Source organism: Dermochelys coriacea, chromosome 1 (genome assembly GCF_009764565.3).
Source record: "Dermochelys coriacea isolate rDerCor1 chromosome 1, rDerCor1.pri.v4, whole genome shotgun sequence".
Classification (NCBI taxonomy): domain Eukaryota; kingdom Metazoa; phylum Chordata; order Testudines; family Dermochelyidae; genus Dermochelys; species Dermochelys coriacea.
The window spans coordinates 153,582,257-153,602,322 of NC_050068.2; the positions used below are offsets into that span (position 1 = coordinate 153,582,257).

The window sequence follows — 20,066 nt, forward strand, 5'->3', positions numbered from 1 at the left end:
TTAACCAAAAGTATGGACAAATTTTAAAGAAGTCTCTTTTCAAGCTAGCAATGGCCACTCACCTATTTCACTGGGCACTTAAGGTACTTCATTCTGTTTTCTTTGACTTTTATTTTACCTGTTGTCTGCAGGCTTTTGGTCATGTTAAGGTCTTCAGTGAAGGAGACATCTAATGTCACCTACACTTTTGTGTAGCTTTCTCTCAGGAATCTGTCTTACTCATGTTCAGAATCTATTTAAAGGAGAACTGGAAAGACTCGCTTAGATCTCTTTTGACTCTTCTCCACATAACGCCAGTATGTTTCAAGAGTTAGTCTTTTGTCTGACTAGAACAATGGATGTCATCTTCTCAGTCCAAGAGATTTTGAAACCTAGCTCTTGGGTTTGATGATGTGGTTATGGAGCAAGATTCTTGAAGTTTAAGGCCAGAAGGAACCATTAGATGATCTAATCTGACTTCCTGTATATCACAGGCTGTTAAATTTTACCCATATACTCTTGTATTGAGCCCAATAACTTGTTTGACTAAAGCATAATTTGTGTTTGGCTAAAGCATACCTTCCAAAAAGACATCCAGTCTTGATTTGAAGTTACCAAGAGATGTCAGCACTTCCTTTGGTAGTTTGTTTCAATGGCTGATGACTATCTACCCTCACTGGTAAATTAAATTTAGAAATTAGGCACTAATTTTGATCTGGCTTCATCTTCCAGACTTCATTTTTTGTTACACCTTTCTCTACTAGATTTAAGAGCCTGTTCAGTACTCAGTATTTTCTCTCTGTGAAGGTATTTATACACTGTAATCGAGTCAACCCTCGTTCTTCTTTAGATGCACTGAAAGACAAAGGGCTCAAGTTGTTTAGCTTAAGGCATTTTCTCCCATTTTCAACATCCTTTTTAAAATGTGGACACCAGAACTGGATGCAGTATATCAGTATTAGTCTCATCAATGTTGTATAATGTTTCAAGTCACTTCAAGTCATCAACTAGATACTATAGTGGCTGGTAATGTATCAATAGCTAAAAGAGACTTTCTGGACACACTTGTGCATTCTTTTTATGCCTCAAATTCAATTGAAAAATTAGTAGCCACCACAGTCATTCTTGGCTCCGCATAGCAGGGTTTATTTCTAATGGGTGGTCGGAGCCACATCTGAATTGTGAGGAGAGGTTTTTTGGGGGTGGGGGTGGGAGGTGGTCTTGGCCTGCTACAGAATAGCACTTTTTGGAAGTGCTGACTGTGCTGCTTCAGCTTTCAGTCTTTTCTCTTACTTGTTCTGACCATGAGTCACAAGCAGAGTGAACAATGAAGTTATGATCAGAGGGACACTCAATAGAGTCTAGGGAACATTTCACAAAGCTGTAATCAATGCAAATATAAATGGTTTGCCATTACTGATTGGAACTGTTCTTCAAGTAAAGGGTCTAGTTAATTGGTGTCTCAAGAAGTTTCATTGTTCAGTTTCTCAGTGTAGACAGACAATTGTCCAAGTGAGAAGGCATGAGTACGTTCACTGCATTTATTTGATAGTCATACCTCACGATGTCTGGAGAATCCATTATGGATTTAAGTCCATTGCTTGTGGGTGGATATCCTAGCTGATAGCTAGCGAAAGTCAACATGGAGTTAGTAACTGGTTGGATTGATTCACTAATTCTTTAGTGTAGGGTACAGAGCTGACTTTATGAAATGTGCTGAGGTACAACTGCTGCTTAGGGAAGCCATCCCTTGACACTGAAGTCATAGAAGGAGGCAGAAGACACTGTTTTCCAGTAGTTTGAGCTCAGAATTGGGAGTCTGAAACTTGGGGGGGGGGGGTTGGAACTTGAGGCTTTGCCACCAACTCAGATTTTGGACAAGTCATTTTTCTCTTGCTTCAGTTTCCCCTCTCCAAAATATAGGTACCACTTACCTATAATTCTTTACACAGAGAGACACTGAGGATTGATATGGTTTGTGAAGTGACTTGAAGATGTATAACATGATCTGTAAAGGCTAAATATTCATCCAGCTATCACCCAGTCTTGCAATTCACCTTTATAGGAAAATGAATCAAGAAGGTGGTGGATGGGAACTGTTTGAACCAATCTCTAGATGAAGACTAGTGCCCTAGAACATTCCAGAACTGCCCTGAATGATCTTGAGGCTTGATCTTTTGTCATGATACAGAAAGAACCACAAACTCTGAGGACTTACTATTGGTAGTTCTTTGCAATGAAGCAAGGTTTGGCCTTTCAGTACTATAGAACAATGGCCTGTCTTCTGGATGAAATGACCAACTGTTTCCACCATCTGTTTAATTTGTGCATTAGGCAAGGTGGGTGAGATAATATCTTTTACTGACCAACTTCTGTTGGTGAGAGAGGCAAGCTTTTGAGCTACACAGAGCTCTTTCTCAGGTAGATTGAAAATTTGTTTCTCTCACGTACCTGAGGAAGAGCTCAGTGTAGCTCAGAATCTTGTCTCTCACCAGCAGAAGTTGGTCTAATTAGAACTATTACCTCGCCCACCTTGTCTCCTTAATATCCTGGGACCAAAATGGTTACAACATTGCATACAATGAAAAATATCTAATTTTGTTTTCTCTCTCTCTCTCTCTCTCTCTCTCTCTCTCTCTCTCTCTCTCTCTCTCTCTCTCTCCATTAAAGGGGTGAGAAGCTTTGGGGTCCTTTTTAGCTTATTAGTGAGCCTGCATGAGCAGATTGCATCACTGATAAACACCATGTTCCACCTGCAGCTTTCTAGGAAAATTCACCTTTTCCTTCCAGATGAGGATGTGGCCACAGTGATGCAGAGATTTGTCATCTCCAGGTTAAATTATTCACTGTGTCAGAAGCTAACCTATGTAAACAATTCAAAGGCTCCAATTTTCACAGAATGTAGTTGCCCTCTCCTCCATGGGATAGATTGCCATAAGTACAGCACTCCTGTACTTTACTCCCTCCACTGGCGGCGGCTCCTTCTCATGCCATTTCAGGTCCGTGGTCCTGATTGTGAATGCCACTAAGGGATTATATCCCAGCTACATTCGAGACCATATCTCCCATTTTTGACCTGCCAAGACAGATACACTCTTGGACATTGCAAATCGCAAAGCCTAGAAGCAAGCATATCAGAGCTGGAGTTAAGCCATTGGTGGTTGAGGTGACCAAGCCAGTGAACAAACTTACACAGTAGATGGATCTAATCAATAGTGTGACCACGTGTAGGGAATGCTGCAAATCCTTTGATAAACCTTTTCTCCACAATCAAATCCTGTTCATCTTATTCCCCCTCCTCCCTTAAAAAAAATCCTCAGTAAAGTTTGGGGGCGGGGGACCCACACTCAAATAGTGCTTCCCATAACCAGAGAAAGGAAGAACCACCAAAGACTTAATAAAAGTTCATAAGGGTACTTCACTATACCAGCTATGATCCTGTGACGTGCTCAGGTAGTATAGTGATGAGTACCAGTGCTAAATCTGGAGAGAGGTTTTTCTGTGTGTTGGTATATGAACTTTTACTTAATATTAAATTTGTGAACTCTTAATTTTTTTCCCAGAGAATTAACAGGGATGTTCTTTAATTCTTTACTTTATTGGAGGCTGTTTACTCTTGTTAAGAACAGCGATTATTTTTATTACATTATCTATGATGATTGGTCACATTCTAATTAATATACAGGTCATTTATTTTAAATACATAACCGGATTTATTCTCTGATAGTTCAGATCTATCTTAAGTTCTTAACTTCCGGAGAAGATCAAAATACATGCAAGCAATTTTTTCCCTTAAGTCTATGTTTATAGTAGAATATCGCTTGCCCATCCTCCTTCCTCACTAGTTATGAATGGGTTTTTCTTACAATTATACGTTTTGTGATTAGAAAAAAATTAACTATAATTTGGGCACTTGGTTGTCTTTCCCAGTGTATGTACTGCATCTTAATAGGAAAACGGTGAATATTTTTCTTTTGTCGAGTACTGTGAAGCGTTCTTATTTCTCTCACTTTGGACCCAGTAGTTGAGGCTACCTTAGAATTTCATAAACCTGTTTTTTAACTATTCCACTTTAAAAGGGCTTCACCTTATACTAGTTCGCTGCATGAAAAATGACACCTAAATAGGCTGATCGTGTAATCAGGTATTGAGCTCCCATGTATGGATTTTATGAATGGAAACTGTTCAGGAACTGCCATTAATGTTGGAACTTTTTTGTTTTGCAGGCCTATGATAACTTAAGTTTGAGTGATCACTTGCTGAGAGCAGTACTAAACCTTCTTAGAAGGGAAGTGTCTGAGCATGGGCGCCATTTGCAACAGTATTTCAATCTGTTTGTGATGTATGCCAACCTAGGTAAGTAGTTTATGAAATACGCTTAATGGTGTTGCTGTAAGGCACTCTGTTTTTACATATAGGAAACTAAGTATGCTGACTCATGTAATGAGATGACCAGGATCAATAAGAAATTGCAGGCCATACTGTACTTGTGGGGGTGTTAATTCTTTTAAGAATATTAGGTACTTGTATAGCACTTCCAACTGAGTATTTCAAAACATTTCTGACAATAGGTGTATGAAATGTCACAACACTTTTGTGAAATAATGTCCCATTTTACAGTTGAATAAAGTGAGACAGAGAGAGGCTAAATGGTTTGCCCAAAGTCTCACTAGACAGTGCATGATCATTGTGGTCTAGTAGCCAAAGATTGGGACTATAAACTTCTAATACTAGGTCAGCAGAAGACTTGCTAACCTTGAGTAAGTCAGTTAACCTCTGATTCCTCTATCCTAAAATGGTGATAGTAATATTGTTTTTACAAATAACCCCCTGCCAAATTGCTCCAAGTGCTGAACAACATATCACAATTGTAAATTACATTAAAAACTTTAGTACATAACTTCAGGGGGTGGGGGGAGAGGTTAATTAAAGTTTGTACAGTGATTAGACATTGTAAAGTGTTTATGTAAAAACTAAGCATGATGATGATGCACAATTTGTTACTCTGATCATGTTGCTGTGGTCTTGTTATAATGAGATAAGCAGTTATGCTCTGGCAAAGATCAGCTGAGCAAATCAGTTACTTAGAGGGGTTCTCTAACTACATCATGTAACCAATTCAGAGAACCAACCCTTAAGAATTGGACTTAATCTTCTGTTTCCCAAGACTTGCAAGGCTTGTTTATTTTCAAATCTAAATATTGATTTTGGGGCAATATTTGCTTACAATGGCTCTTTATTTTTACTGTACTGAATATGTGGTGGCTGTTTACTCATTAAAAAATGTGAGTTTAATCATTTTCTAATGACTAGTGTTGATGCAGTATGGTGCTAATCACTATCATTGTTGACATGCTGCTTTCTGATAGGCTTGAGTGCTTACCTGTTTTGTGCTTCAGTCAGCACAGTTTAGCCATTGGTGAGATTTTTAGTTATTTACTGTGATTTGATTAATTAAGCTTGTCCACAACTGGATAAATCTTTTTAATTTAAAATGTCAGTTTTTTGTGGTAGTTGTATATGTTTCATGAAGCATAAAGTACTGTAAGGCATGTTTTTGCTGCAGTAATGATCTACAACTTAGATCACTTTGGATTCTGATCCTCTCCCAGTCTGATACAAGTGGGCTTTACCTTTCTTCCTGCAAAGTATTGGAGACAGTTGAGACTCATGATGCACAGTCAACCAGTGGAACTCATTGCCAGGGGATGTTGTGAAGGCCAAAAATATATATAAAAAAAAATTGAATAAGTTAATCTAGGTTATGTCCATCAATGGCTATTAGCCAAGATAGGGATGCAACCCCATGCTCTGGGTGTCCCTGAGCCTCTGACAGCCAGATGCTGGGACTGGACAATGGGAATGGATCACTTGATAGTCACCCTATTCTATTCATTCCCTTTGAAGCATGTGGCATTGGCCTCTATCGGAAGACAGGATACTGGGCTGGATGGACCATTGATCTCACGCAGTATGGCCATTCTTATGTTCTTAGCGGCAAAGAGTCCTGTGGCACCTTATAGACTAACAGACGTATTGGAGCATTATGTTCTTAGCGACTGATCTCTGGTTATGTGAGCACTAATGAGCACCATTGTGGAAATGTTTTTGTTCACAATTCTGATGTATGCAGTTTTCAGCTAAACTCTAATAAGAATCTAGTCCAGCTTCTTCCCCGTGCCCCCATCTCCCTCCTGGAAGAAATGTGTAACTGAGAGCATGAATAAGAACCAGCAATGGAAAATATTACTTTTTCAAATTCTTCAGAATTTTTTCCAAAAAATCCAACTTTATAAGAACTGTAAGAATTAAGCTTATAAAAACATATTGTCAATACTATCCATGAGATGTAATTTTTTTGTCCCCTCTGAAGGTGTAGCAGAAAAGACACAACTTCTGAAACTAAACGTACCTGCAACGTTCATGCTTGTGGCTCTGGATGAAGGCCCAGGCCCTCCAATCAAATATCAGTATGCTGAACTGGGAAAATTGTATACTGTAGTGTCACAGCTAATCCGTTGTTGCAATGTGTCATCACGTATGCAGTCTTCTATCAATGGTATAGTGCATTTTACAAGTATTCTTTAAATTAATTGAAAACATTGGTTATAAATTGGTGAATTATAAGTATATGTGGTGTTTTGCTATTTATTAAATGTACTGATTGGAGCAATAGTTTTAGGGGGGTTATTATATATTATATTTAGCAATTTCTTATATTTTGCAATAAAGATTTTCCTGATTTTTCCTGATTCTGCGGTGGCCAAATCCTATCTTGATATACATAACTCACTAAAACTACAGATCATTCTCCGTTAAGCCTATTTAGGCCTTTTAAAAGAACACAATTAGGAAGGTATAGAGGACCTATTAATATCAAACCTATTGCAGTTAGATGTTTTAGTTTGTAAAGATTGGTTTAAATTCTTCTCATTAAAATTAATGGAGTTGAAGTGACATACCTGATAAGAATTTAACTAAAAATTAACTCTGCTAAGCCGGCGCCCCAGGAAAGCCCAAGATCCTGCAGCCTGGGGTGTTGGCAAGAAGGAGTTGAGCCCTGCATGTTCCAAAGCCTCACATAGTGCTGGCACGAGGAAGCCTCTGTACCCCTCAGCTAAACTCTGGAGTGGCGGGAGGGAAGTGATTTCCATCCTGTTCCCGACCCAAACCTCCAGGCTCCACAGCAGCCCCCTTGGCAGGGGCTTAGTACCCTCTTCATTCCCTCTCCCCCAGTCCTGGGTCCTGCCCCCAGGGAGTGTGGCGCTGCTCCGTCCCCTGGGTACCCTGCCCTGCTGAGTCATCTCTCTGGCCAGGTTCCATGATGCCCCTGCAATCAGGTTCCCTGGGCCCTGGTGCACAATGCATCCTTAGGGCTTAACCCCTTCCTACCTGCGCTGTAGCTGGGGGACAGGAGGCAGCTGTTAGCTTTCGACACTCTGCAGGCAGGAAGGGACAAGCTGCTTCCAGCCATGGGGGTGGAAGGGGGAGGGGGTAAGGGTTGAACTCTGCAAAGACACTAGCCAGGTCACACATTCCCGTCCCCTGCGGCTGGAAGCAGCTCCCATCCCTTCCATCTCGCACAGTGCTGAAAGGCTGCTGCTGGCCACATTCTGGTGTAAACCCTGGCAGAAATTGGGGAGGGGGCATGTGACCCTCCATGTCCCCCTTCCTCCTCCCCTGCCCCCCTCATGTGTTTCCTCGGGAAGATGCTGTGCTGGATATCAAGAGAGGTGGATCCGTCCTGGGAGCCCAGTCAGCATGGAAGGCAGAGAGTGCTGGGCAGGGAGGGTCGGTTGGTCACCCCCCCTCTTCCCCGATGTGAGAGGTGTATCGGAGTGAGTGAACCCTAAAGCCTTAAAGATAAGAAAGTATTGTGCAGTATTTCTTTTTAACAGGAGCTCAGTCAACTTGATGTTAATTTGAATGTTTGTACTGCATAGTTCTCATTGATTGCCATTGAACTCGCTTGAATATGAGTAATTTTTACCAGGTATCCCGTGTTCAGCATAGGGAAATATGGTCACCCTAAGTATAATCCAACTAAAACCAAAACACCAGGAGCAAAGCAACAACTTTTCTCTGTACAAAACAAATAAGTCTACAGAACTAAATCCCCCAACCTCAGTTCTTGCACAGCCTCTTATCTTCCTCACCAATGACCACCCCCCCTCCAAAAAAAATCTGTTTCCATCTGAACCACCACACACCCCCGTATCTCAATTGCCAGTTGAACTTTGCAGCATGCTCTAAAATTAAACAGATTTGGGCTTATTTTAGACAAGTAGGACAATGAGTGTATTCCAAAGTTGAAGGGCCCTCACTGAGGACACCCTGCCAACAAGTCATTCTCTTTTATATACCAGAGGAGCTGCAATGCTTTCAGTGACTTCAACTGTGGTAATGCCCCCACGAAACAAGAGGTAGTTCACTCAGGTCACACAAGTCCCCTGCCTCAGTGTCAGAGAATATATCTCTGTATACCGGAGAACTTTTCACAGAGAGGGTAGTTTATTATAAGTGTCTTATTTTAAGTCTTTCCATTGACTATTCCATGTGTCTTTCATTTGTTAGTCCCAGAGTTTAAATATGTATTCATTTTATATTAAAAAGTACTTAAGTCTGGTTTCATCAATATTGTTTGTTTGTTCTAGGTAATCCTCCACTTTCAAACCCTTATGGTGATCCTAATTTATCGCAGCCTATAATGGCACTTCAGCAGAACGTAGCAGACATTTTGTTTGTACGAACTAGCTATGTGAAGAAAATTATTGAAGACTGCAGCAACTCAGAAGAGACCATCAAATTGCTTCGTTTCTGTTGTTGGGAAAATCCTCAGTTCTCTTCCACTGTCCTAAGTGAACTTCTCTGGCAGGTAAAATAAAATAAAAATCAGGGCAGCAGATGGGATCAGTTTGGGCATATGTAAGTGTAAAAATGTCGTATAGGGAGAGGTGATATCCATGTTAGATATTGTATTTATATGTGATAAATAAACTTCTCTTTAGATAACTTCTGCTAGGATTCTCTCTTGGGGCTTCATATTGAAGTACTGTAGAATTCCCCCAGATCCTAAGAATTAGGAGCTTCCAGGGCAATGATAACAGGGTATAGCACAACCAGATCAAACTGGCCTTTGTGTGTCACCACCCACAAACTGGCTAGTTCCATCCTAGGCACAGTCAGCAAAGGAGCTTCAGTTTCATTGATTCATGTCTTCAAGTTTCCTTTTTTGTTTCCAGTCAGTATGTTGCAAAACTTCAGTGTACCTGCTAGGTCATCTGCTCAGTACTGTTTTTTAGCTGGCATGCCCATTCCAGTGAGAACATTCTTCATATGCTTGGTGCCAAAAGATCTTAGGGGGGATTATCTGAAGTGAACTAAAACCCTTAGAAAGTCCACCCTACTTAATTTCCTTTGACAACAATTCACTGGGCAGCGCTATTACTAAAAAGATTGTATGTGTCTAGGTATCATGCATCTTTTTTTTATTAATACACGAAGTCCATTGTGAAGCACTTAGGGTTCCTACTCACTCACTATGCCTGATCCAAACACACACAAGCAAAGAAACAAAAGTTAAGCTGCCTGATGGTACCTAGACTCTACTCCACTCACAAGCACCCACCTTACCTTTACCACAACTAGCGTGCACCACAGACCATGCACCATTTTCATCTTTCTGCATTCACCCCTTTACCAGATTTCCCTTCCAACACTATTGATTATAGATATTTGGTGTAGTAGTAGTTTAATAAGGGATGATTGAAGAGTATGTGTACCCCCTTCAACCAGTCGTATTTTCACATGCCAGGCCCCTCCCATCAACCAGCTCGGCTTGTGTGAGCCGGGTCCTTCCCATCAACCAGGCTTGCATGCATAGTAAGTAAACTTCCAGTTTTAATGTGAATATTGGCTAAAAATTACCTTAAATCCAACGCATAACAAACCCTTCTCCTTTGCACTGGCTTTCTCAAACCGACCTCTCTTGCAAGTTCCTTGAAGATAGCTCTTAAAAAGCATTGTCTGTCATCAACAATGAAAATTTAGGCCTGCCAAGGGAAATTTTCAGCCAGAACTCAACTTGAGACTTCCTTTTAAAAATGTATGAAGAGAAGCCAAACAAAATCCACACTGAAAATTGAAGGGCATACAAACTAACCTATTGTGAAATTTCGCACCATTTAGGTCACCTACTTTTAAAGAGAGAGAGGAAATTATTCCCTATTTTAACTCTATTTTACAATGCAAAGCTAACCATGAAGTTGCTGCCAGGCACCTCCATAATGACTTAGCTTTTCCTCTTCATGCCAGCCATATCAAGGCTCCTTTGGTTAGAGCCAAAGCTATGACCATTGCCTATCTGACATGTCTCTCTTGCAAAGGTATGCAAAGCAGTTATGTAGTCCTCTCACACATTTACAAAGCATATTTACTTGGATTCAGTCTTTAGGAGGGAATCTGGTTTTGGATTCCAAGCTCTACTCTAAAAACTCTTTCTTAGGTAAGGAAGGTCACATTTTCCCACCCCAGTAGAAGTTTTGTTTTACTTTTAGATGTCCCTTATTTTAGGTTGGATTAGTTTTATTCTCTGACATTTATATTCATCGTATACGTTGGAGTGTCCATTGGTATCTTAAAAAACATTGACATTAATATTACTGCTTTTTGCAGCTATTTGCAGTTTACTTTTTCTTTTGGGATAATCTTTATGCTGCTTACTCTCCCGAAGCAAGAATTGTAATAGGAAGTATTTTCTTGTTGTTCTGCTTCTCTGAAGCTATATTTTTCAAACAGGATTCTCATTCACCCACCTTCCTCCCCTCAGAGTTGGGTGTCACATTTTTTGAGGTGTTCTTTTTTCTTAGTTTCATTTTTTAGTCCTTTTCTTTCCTTTTTAAATCTCTCTGCTGGTCTTGTCTCCTAAGGAGATTCACATGCTATACAACTGAGGTAACTAGCTGGGATGCTGAAATGTCAATATTTATATCTTGTAATAGAGGGGAGGTTGTGTGCAACAGCCGGTAAGGGCCTGGTTCATGTTCTATGCAGTGCTTGCTACCACCACCCCTAGGAATCAAAATTCCCAAGAGCTGAGAGAGTTTTGCCAAACTCACCCTGGGGAAGTGAAGGCCCTAGAGTGATACTGCTGTCTGAGAGAGATTGCCAGAGAAGCAGAATTGAGAATTCAGAACATGATTATTGCAACCATCTCAAACTCATGCCTCAGTTATCTTGTCATATTTTAAGAAACATTTTTTCTGAGATATAATTTTCACTTCATTTTCACTTCTTTTAAGGTTGCATATTCATACACCTATGAACTTCGACCTTACTTGGATCTGCTTTTGCAAATCCTGTTAATTGAGGACTCTTGGCAGACCCACAGGTTAGTATTCTTTTTTTTCCATTTTACAGTAGACTCCCATCTTTTTATAATTTGGGGCTTCCCTGTTGGACAGTTTCTCTTCCCAACTAAATGGTTCTGCTGATTAAGAGAAATGGACTTAAAAAATCTGAAAAGACTTAAACTCTGCTGTTCAAAACACAAGGACAAAACTTATGTTCAGCTTACTTCATTTTTATCCCTACTTTTAAAATTAGGCAACTTGTGTATTTAAAACTTGAACTTAGAATTTCACTTTTTTCACAGCTGGCAGAAAGCTACTTAGCCACTTAACACCAATTGAGTGCATCCCTCTAGAAGTGGAACCTTTACTAATATTCCAGTTAAGCAGCAGTCATTGGTACTCAGTGTCATTAGGCTAGACTGCTTCCTTGGAAACATTTGAGTAAAGTGGCTGTTCCATTTAAGAGGAGTATACTGTGTTAACAGTGGTGTTGTTGGTCATGACACATTTCTGTGTGGATAGGACTATTACCTTTGACATGTATGAAGCATGAAATTAGGAGGGTTGCGGTTTTCAAAGACAGTAAACATTCTACATTAGGTCACATTTTAATAGACTGTTGTCTCTTTTAAGTGTCCAAATATTCAAACCAGTTTGAAACACAATTCTCACCAATTGAGAGAATAAGGACTTTTTTAAATGACCATTAAAATGTTCAATGTTGTTCCTTTGCAACTTTATGAATACTGACTTTTTTTTTTCCTGGTAACTTCAATCAAAATCAAAAGTATCATGGAAGAGGGGTACAACTTGCAATAAACGTGGTCTAGGTTGTAGTAGACCATGTTTTGAAATACAGCCACTGCTTGATAGCTTGTGTGTGGAAATATGTTAGTAGTTAGATTTTAGTAAATCATTTGAAACAGTATTACAATGAAAACTGACTACAGTGATGAAAATATGTGAGGGGGCCCTTAAGTCATTCCCTTTAGAGTTGGATTGGACTTTTTAGTTTCAGCTACTACCTGGACATATCCCTGAAGACCTTCTCTGAAAAGACAGCGGTGTGGCTTGCTGTGCTCCAAAGACTGGGGACTTTTTTAAATTTATTTATTTATTTGTAAGTCTTGATTTGCATGTTGAGAGGAAGTTGTTCCCAACAAACCTTCCAGGATATGTCTACAGTACGGAGGGGAGCTTTGCTCCCAGCCCAGGTAGACAGACTTTTGCTAGCTCAGCTCGAGCTAGTGCACTAAACATAAATGTGAACATTGTGGCACCAGTGCAGGCTTGGGCTAGCCACCTAAGCTTGGTGTGTGTAGTGTAGTATGGGCTTGAGAGTGTAGTATGGGCTTGAGAGCCTGAGCTATCACCCAACATCATCCATGTTGCTGCTATTAGCGTTTTCGCTTGAGCCAGGCTATTATGAATCTGTCTGCCCAGAGTAGGAGGCTTGCTCCCAGCTTCAGTGTAAACATTCCCTAGATTCTGAACCCCTGTATGGTGTGTCAACACTTGCATATTCAACTCAGCTAGATGTATAAAGTTCACATAGTCTTTAGCTTAAGAAACATTCTTGGAGAGGGAAACAATTTAATAAGACACAACATTAGACCTGTACAAAAGTGCTGGGTAGGTTTGGGATTCTAAATGTTACTGCTTTTCATATGTCCAGCTGTTGGAATTTCAGCATTTGAAATACAAGTTTAACTAGGATTTTTCAAATATGCATGCTGTGGATCTCACTGTATGTGTGCATGCACCTCAAGCATGTTATATCAGAGTGTTTTGAGTAGCAGTGTCCACTGGATCTGTGCCCCCTCATTCTCCCTTATGAGGGTATATAGGATGGAGTGATCACAGCCATCTCCCAGTTCCTTCTTATGGCCCATGTCCACCCCACTACTTATTAGTGTTTGCTGCCATTCGATTTCACTGATCTACCTGAAGAATTTGTTTTTCTTTCTCTCCACTAATAAGTGGACTGCTTCAAAAAAAACAGGACAGCCTTCCTGTACAGAAGGTTTAGGCACTTTGCACCAACTGCCACAAAGCAAGTGGCACAAGGCAAACTAAAAATCCCCCAGCTTTGAGTCCTGCCTGTCCTGTGATGGTCTTGTTCCACTCACCACTGGGCGCAGCCACTACCAGTTCTGCCTTGAGGAAAGTCACATACCATACCAGTGCTCTGCTACTGTGGGGGCTAGGGATAAAAGCTCAACCACTAGCGTGGCTCAAGAAAGACATGGTCGCATGTTACCAGCCAGAACATTCTCAGTCTTGCAGCCACTGTCATGGGCACTGTTGGTAGAGCCCTGAGGTATATACTGGCAAGAGTCTACATCTCCACCTGAGATGTCCTCTGTGTAGAGATTGGCACTGGCATCTCTGCTACCAAGATCAGCCCACGTTACGGCACTGCCACTTGAAGAGATGTGCTTCTTGTCACCTTTACCTCATTTTTTCTCCATGTTCATCAGAGATCTATCTCCTCTATGATCAGGAGGGGACTCTTCAGAAGACACTGGAGGCTCCCTTCTTGGAGAGCCTATCATAAGCTCAATGTGTGGCAGTGGGCAGGCCAACCTAAACTGGGCTAGTACCAATATAGTATACCCTCTTGGCTGTATTGGGATCACCTTCGCATGTCTCTCAAAGCAGATCCTTTTCTCCCCTATTAAGGAAGGGAAGGAGATCTCACTCCCACTGTAATTGCTAGCTCAACCTCCCATGTTGGAGCCAGGTCCAGGTGATCACAGACAAATCTAGGCAGCACTGGAGGAACACTTACAGCCTCCTTGACCCCCTAAGGAATCATTGTTCTCCCTGGATGTGGCAGCACTGGTGTTGAATTCTTTCAAAGCATTCCAGGAGCTACTGGCTCAAATTGCAGAGACTCTAGACATTGAAATCTTGGTAATCCAGAAGAAGTCTCATAAACTCTTTGACATCCTGAATTTTTCAGTCACAGCCAGGGTTTTCCTCCCCATTAACAAGGCAATACTTGAGCTTACAAAGGGACTCTGGCATGCTCCAGCAACTCTTCCTCCTACAGCCAAGAGGATTGATAAGACGTACTAAATACCAGATAAGGGCGTTTAATAATTCTGTGCCGATCCTAATCCAGGATCTTGGTGATATCAGAGGTCCAAAAAAAGTCCAAATCAAGACGTGTACCGCCAAAAGGGAATCCCTAAAAGGCTGGTTCTCTTTGGGCATAAACCCTATTCCTCTGCCTTCTTACAACTTCACTTGGCAAACTGTCAAGCTCAGTTTGTGGAATACAGTTCCCTTACTTGTGACAGAGTGGCCACTTTCCTAACCAGACTCTCTCAGGGCAGCATGGAGGACCTCAAGGACTTTATAAATGAGGGCCAAATTGTTAACCTTACAAACAGTCGTGGATGCTTTGGAAATGGCTGATAGGTTAGTGGTCGTGACCGTTACCATTCAAAGGGCCTCCTGGTTGCAAGCATTAGGCATTCCTAAGGAGGTGCAATGCATAATAGTGGAGCTGACTATTGAGGGAATAGAGCTCTTTAGTAGCCACAGATGAGGTGTTCCACTCACTAAAGGACTCTTGGGCCACACAGCAGTGTTTAGGGATATACCCAAGCCCGATCACAACTGAGACAGAGACCATCCACCTGCTCCCAAAGTAAGCAACCTGAAAACACTCTCAGAAAAATGCCCCAGTATTCCAGGAGGCAACCACTGTCCTTCTCTGTAACGCACACTGCACCTCCTCTGAGGTAGCAGGTTTGACAGAAGTGTTGAGAGCCACACCAAAGCCTGTCTAGAGCCAATCATTACCTCAGCAAGCCAACTTTATCTCTTTCCAATAGGCCTGGTCTGCAATTAGAGTAGATAGATGGGTGCATCATTGCCCACTGTCCCATCCATTTCCAGTCCTTTCCCCTGTCTACCCACTTCCCCATCCCTCTTCAGGGACCCTTCTCACAAGAGCCTTTTGCAAACAGAATTAGCCTTATTGCTTCATCTAAGAGCCACAGAAGAGGTCTCACAAGAATACAGGGGAAGAGGCGTCTAGTCTTGATATATCCTCATTCCAGAAAAGACGGTGTGTCTTCATCCTATCCTAGACCTGAGAATTCTGAACAAATATATACACCATCTCAGATTCAGAATAGTAACTATTGCCTCCATCATTCCATCCCTTCAGACTCCAGACCGATTCGTGGTTTTCAGCCTACAGGATGTGTACTTCTACATAGCCATCCACCTAGCCCACAGAAAGTACCTAAGGCCATGTCTACGCTATCCGCCGGATCGGCGGGTAGTGATCGATCTATCGGTGATCGATTTATCGTGTCTAGTGTAGACACAATAAATCGATCCCCGATTGCTCTGCCGTTGACTCCAGAACTCCTCCATGGTGAGAGGCAAAAGCGGACGTCGATCTTGCGCCGCGAGGACGCAAAGTAAGTGATTGTAAGTCAATCTAAGATGCATCAACTTCAGGTACACTATTCTCATAGCTGAAGTTGCGTATCTTGGATCGATTTCCCCCCCTCCCTTCCCCCCCAGTGTAGACCAGGCCTAAGCCTCACAGTGGAGTCCATTCATTATCAGTACAAAGTATTGCTCTTTGGACTCTCCATAGCACACACAATATTCACAAAGCGTCTGCTGTTGTGGCATCCTATATGAGGAGAAGGGAAATCTATATCTACCCTTATCTGGAACGATTGGCTGAGCAAAGGTGGATTCCAGCAGAAGAGCATTGGGTCTGAAAATTGCCTTCTCCCTTTTCACCCAGCTAGACCTCTTGGTGAACCTTACTCCATCACAAAAGAGCAATCATAGGAACTGTGGTAGCCTCCTCATGTCACTCCAAGGACAAGTTCATTTCTTTGCAATGACTGCTGAATGGAATAAAATCAAATCTGGTCATGATGACAGTGCAGACCTGTCTCAGACTATTAAGCCAAATGTCAGTATGGCAATTATCTCTCATCACTTGCTAGACTTCACTTGCGATCCTTAAAACTCTCAGGTCAGTCTATTCCCCAGTAAGACACCAGATATTCCACCTCGAGTCATCTCAGAGAGGAATTGGTAGCTAGACCCCAAAAACATTTGAAATACCCTTTTCTGCTTTCCCTCCAACAGTGACACTAATCACAAACATGTCAGAGACAGGTTAGGGTGGTCACCTGGACCATCTGAGATGCAAGGCACCTGGTCCTAGGGTGACATGAAATTCTGCATAAAAGACAACACATCTAGAGTGGTCTACATAAACACACCAGTGTGTGCTTATTATCCTCATCTCAGGGAGTGATCGTGTTATGAATGTTGTCAGCAACACAGGATAACCCCAGTGGCTCCTCATCTCCCAGGAGTCAGCAACAGCCTAGAGGACTTCTTAAGAAGACAATCACTCACCAATTATGAGTGGTCACTGCAGAGCTCCATCATCCAGCAGGTATCTCGAAGTGGGAAAGTCCCACAAAAGACCTATTCACCACCAGGGAAAACACAAAATGTCCAACTTTTGCTCTTGGAAAGTCTGTGGAACTGAATCCTCACTTATGCTTTTCCCCAATTTTCCCAAAGTAATGTGTAACATCAGACAGGTCTAGGCCATAGTTATCCTCATGGCACCTTACTGGCTAAGGCAGTTTTTTGTGAGAAACCTGCTACAGATGTCCACTCAGCCTCCCATCTCTCTGCCAGACATATCTCAGAACAATGATCATATTCTACATTTAGCCCCAAAGTGACCACATCTGACAGCCTGGATGTTAGCTGGTTGAGAACCATTGACAGACTCTGCTCCTTTCAGATGCACGAAATCCTTATACATAGTTGTAAGCAACATACAAGAAGGACCAGTTCCACAAAGTAGAAGAGGTTCTCCATATGGGTGGCCCAGCACAACCCAGTCTCAGTAGAAACGTAGGTACCAAAGATCTTACCACATACTGCATTTAAAACATTCTGGCCTTTCATTTAGCTCTATTATGGTCCACCTGGCAGCAATTTCAGCATGTCATTCACCTGTACACTTGTCTTTGATAGTCTCACAACCAACTGTATTGAAGATCCACAAAGACCTCTTTATATATTTAACCCCAGGTAAAGAACTAACTTTTTTGTGTGAGACCGTAATATCCTCTTCCTAAATCTTACAGTGCTTCCCCTTTTGAGCTACTCTTGGGATGCACCCTGTATTATCTTACTTTAAAGATGGTCTTTCTGGTTCCCATCACCTTGGCTAGGAGAATCTGTGAGCTCTAGGTCTTCGTGGCTGAATCTGTCTACATGACATTTCACGGAGACATGGTCGTACTGATACCTCATCCTATGTTCATCCTTAAAGTGGTCTCAGAATTCCACTCAAATCAAGTTAATTTGTTTTCCAAAAACCTATTCTATACCAGGAGAAAAACTGCATACTGTGGACATTTCAAGTTCATTCATCCACTGTGTGGACAGAACTAAACCTTCTTCAAGATGTTGTCAGTGTGGATCCCACAACCCTTCCTCCATAACAACTTTTTCAGAGCCCTCAGCATATGGGATTCTGAATTGATGAGGGAACTAAGGGGCAGTTGCGGACACTCCGCCCTTTATGCCCTTGTAGAGAAATGTGAAGAAGCATGGGGTGCATGCACGGCCCCAGCAAAAGACTCCTATCTCACATGCATGAGGCGCATGTGCTTCTATAGTGGGATCCACAATGATGACATTTCAGGCAACATTTACTGTAAGGTAAGCAACCATTATTTCTGAGATGTAACTGTATTCTAACATTACAGTGGGTGGTAGATATTTATGAAAAGGATTTATTTTAATTCTGTTGATTGAGAACTAATGATTAATGGGTGACGCTTTATTGCTATAGCTATAATTGTCGTTACGCTTTTTTGATATCTCTGATTAATCTGATTTCATATATCCAGGAGGTCAAGCATATAACTGAATTGTTACTTAACCCTTTTAGAGTCATAATTAATACATTACATTGTAATTACTCTGTTATACTTTTTGATGAACACACCTACTACAAAATCCTGTTATCAGAATATTAACTTCTATAATTACAGTATAATTGAAGTGTAATTCCAGTCACTGTTTTATAATGTGTAACAATGAACAAATTTGAGAACTAAAATTTTGACCCTTGGATTTTTTTTCCCCCCCCCTCCAGGATTCACAATGCACTTAAAGGAATTCCAGATGACAGGGATGGGCTATTTGACACCATTCAGCGTTCTAAGAACCATTATCAGAAAAGAGCTTACCAGTGTATAAAGTGCATGGTAGCTCTTTTCAGCAACTGTCCTGTAGCCTACCAAATCTTACAGGTGATACCTTCCATTCTGACTTCATTGTTGTTTTAGAATTCTAGACAAAAAGTAAGTCAAGCAAATTACAACAGAGTTAAATTTCCCTTTTCTTCTAAGTAAAACTCATTTGGATATTTCTTTGTCAAAAGATCAGGAGAAGGAAGTGGGAGGGAGGGATTCAGCTAAACTTGACAGTAATATACAGATTGTATTAATGCTTGTGTGGCTGCTGCTCCAAACCCACCAATGCTTCCTGTCAAATTACCCTTCTGGAAAAAAATGTATGCACTCAGTAAAAAGAACTTTTGTTTAAACAGTGGGCTAATGTGAAGACAGTCACCTGTTTTCCAACACGTGGATGTTGTGGAAGTAGAGAAATATTGGTGTTTGAAGAATAAAAATGGGATTCTGAACTGTCAATTTTTTATCTCTGCAGAGCAATGGAGATTTGAAGAGAAAATGGACCTGGGCGGTAGAATGGCTTGGAGATGAGCTTGAGCGTAGGCCATATACTGGAAATCCACAATACACATATAATAATTGGTCTCCCCCAGTGCAGAGTAATGAAACATCAAATGGTTACTTCTTGGAAAGATCACACAGTGCTAGAATGACCCTTGCAAAAGCTTGTGAACTCTGCCCAGAAGAGGTAAAGAATTAGACTTCACACCAAATTGAAAGTTAAATAAAATTACTGCTTTAAATGCTCAAAATCCTTTGTACTTTATCCAGTAGTAGCAACAGTGAGTTGGGCAGCAGATTATTCCCGGTTTCTGATCATTTTAGAAGTAAGAAGTTCTGTAACTTCATTTGCTAGTCTGAAACTGCCTAAAATTAACAGTAGTTTCCACTGACTGCCAGTTGTATAGTGTTGATGGTTTGTAATAATCTTCTCCTATGTTACTTACTGTTTGTATTGGCATTAACTGATTCCAAAGTTGGAATACCCCAATTGAACTAAAATGGTGAAATTCAATTCTAGGAGGAGATAAGGTGATATCAGATAACTTGTATCAGAAGTAAAACTTTTCTCTATGATATTGAGCAAGCTGCCACTTAGTGTTCCTTTTTTAAAATGTTGGGGGGAGGAAGAGGAGGGGCATCTTGGTCTTCCAAGAACAGTGAGATTACAGTTTAAGGATGGGATTGGATTTGACTTGAAAAGTAATATTTTACTGTGTGTTAATTTTAGGAACCAGATGACCCAGATGCCCCAGATGAACATGAATCCTCCCCACCAGAAGATGCGCCATTGTATCCTCATTCACCCGGTTCCCAGTATCAACAGGTAAACCGTGCAGAGTTTCAATTTCCGTTGAAGGATCTAAAGTCTAACTTTTTGTTTTAGCTTTCATGCTAACTATCACTGTAGTAAATATTTAACTAGAAACACATTATAGTTCAAATCTCACACTTATAG

At 41.1% G+C, this 20,066-nt stretch overlaps 1 protein-coding gene across 10 annotated transcripts in view; it reads left to right on the forward strand.

Moving 5' to 3' along the window:
- The window catches only part of USP9X (ubiquitin specific peptidase 9 X-linked), a 200,162-nt gene that overhangs the window by 176,831 nt on the left and 3,265 nt on the right, over positions 1-20,066 (forward strand). For all 10 annotated transcript variants that reach the window (XM_043505905.1, XM_038384263.2, XM_038384284.2 and 7 more), the window contains 7 exons: positions 4,206-4,335; positions 6,353-6,538; positions 8,634-8,854; positions 11,280-11,368; positions 18,508-18,664; positions 19,083-19,295; positions 19,839-19,934. In XM_043505905.1, the coding sequence (XP_043361840.1) occupies positions 4,206-4,335; positions 6,353-6,538; positions 8,634-8,854; positions 11,280-11,368; positions 18,508-18,664; positions 19,083-19,295; positions 19,839-19,934 (1,092 nt within the window). The remainder of the gene's footprint in view (positions 1-4,205; positions 4,336-6,352; positions 6,539-8,633; positions 8,855-11,279; positions 11,369-18,507; positions 18,665-19,082; positions 19,296-19,838; positions 19,935-20,066) is intronic.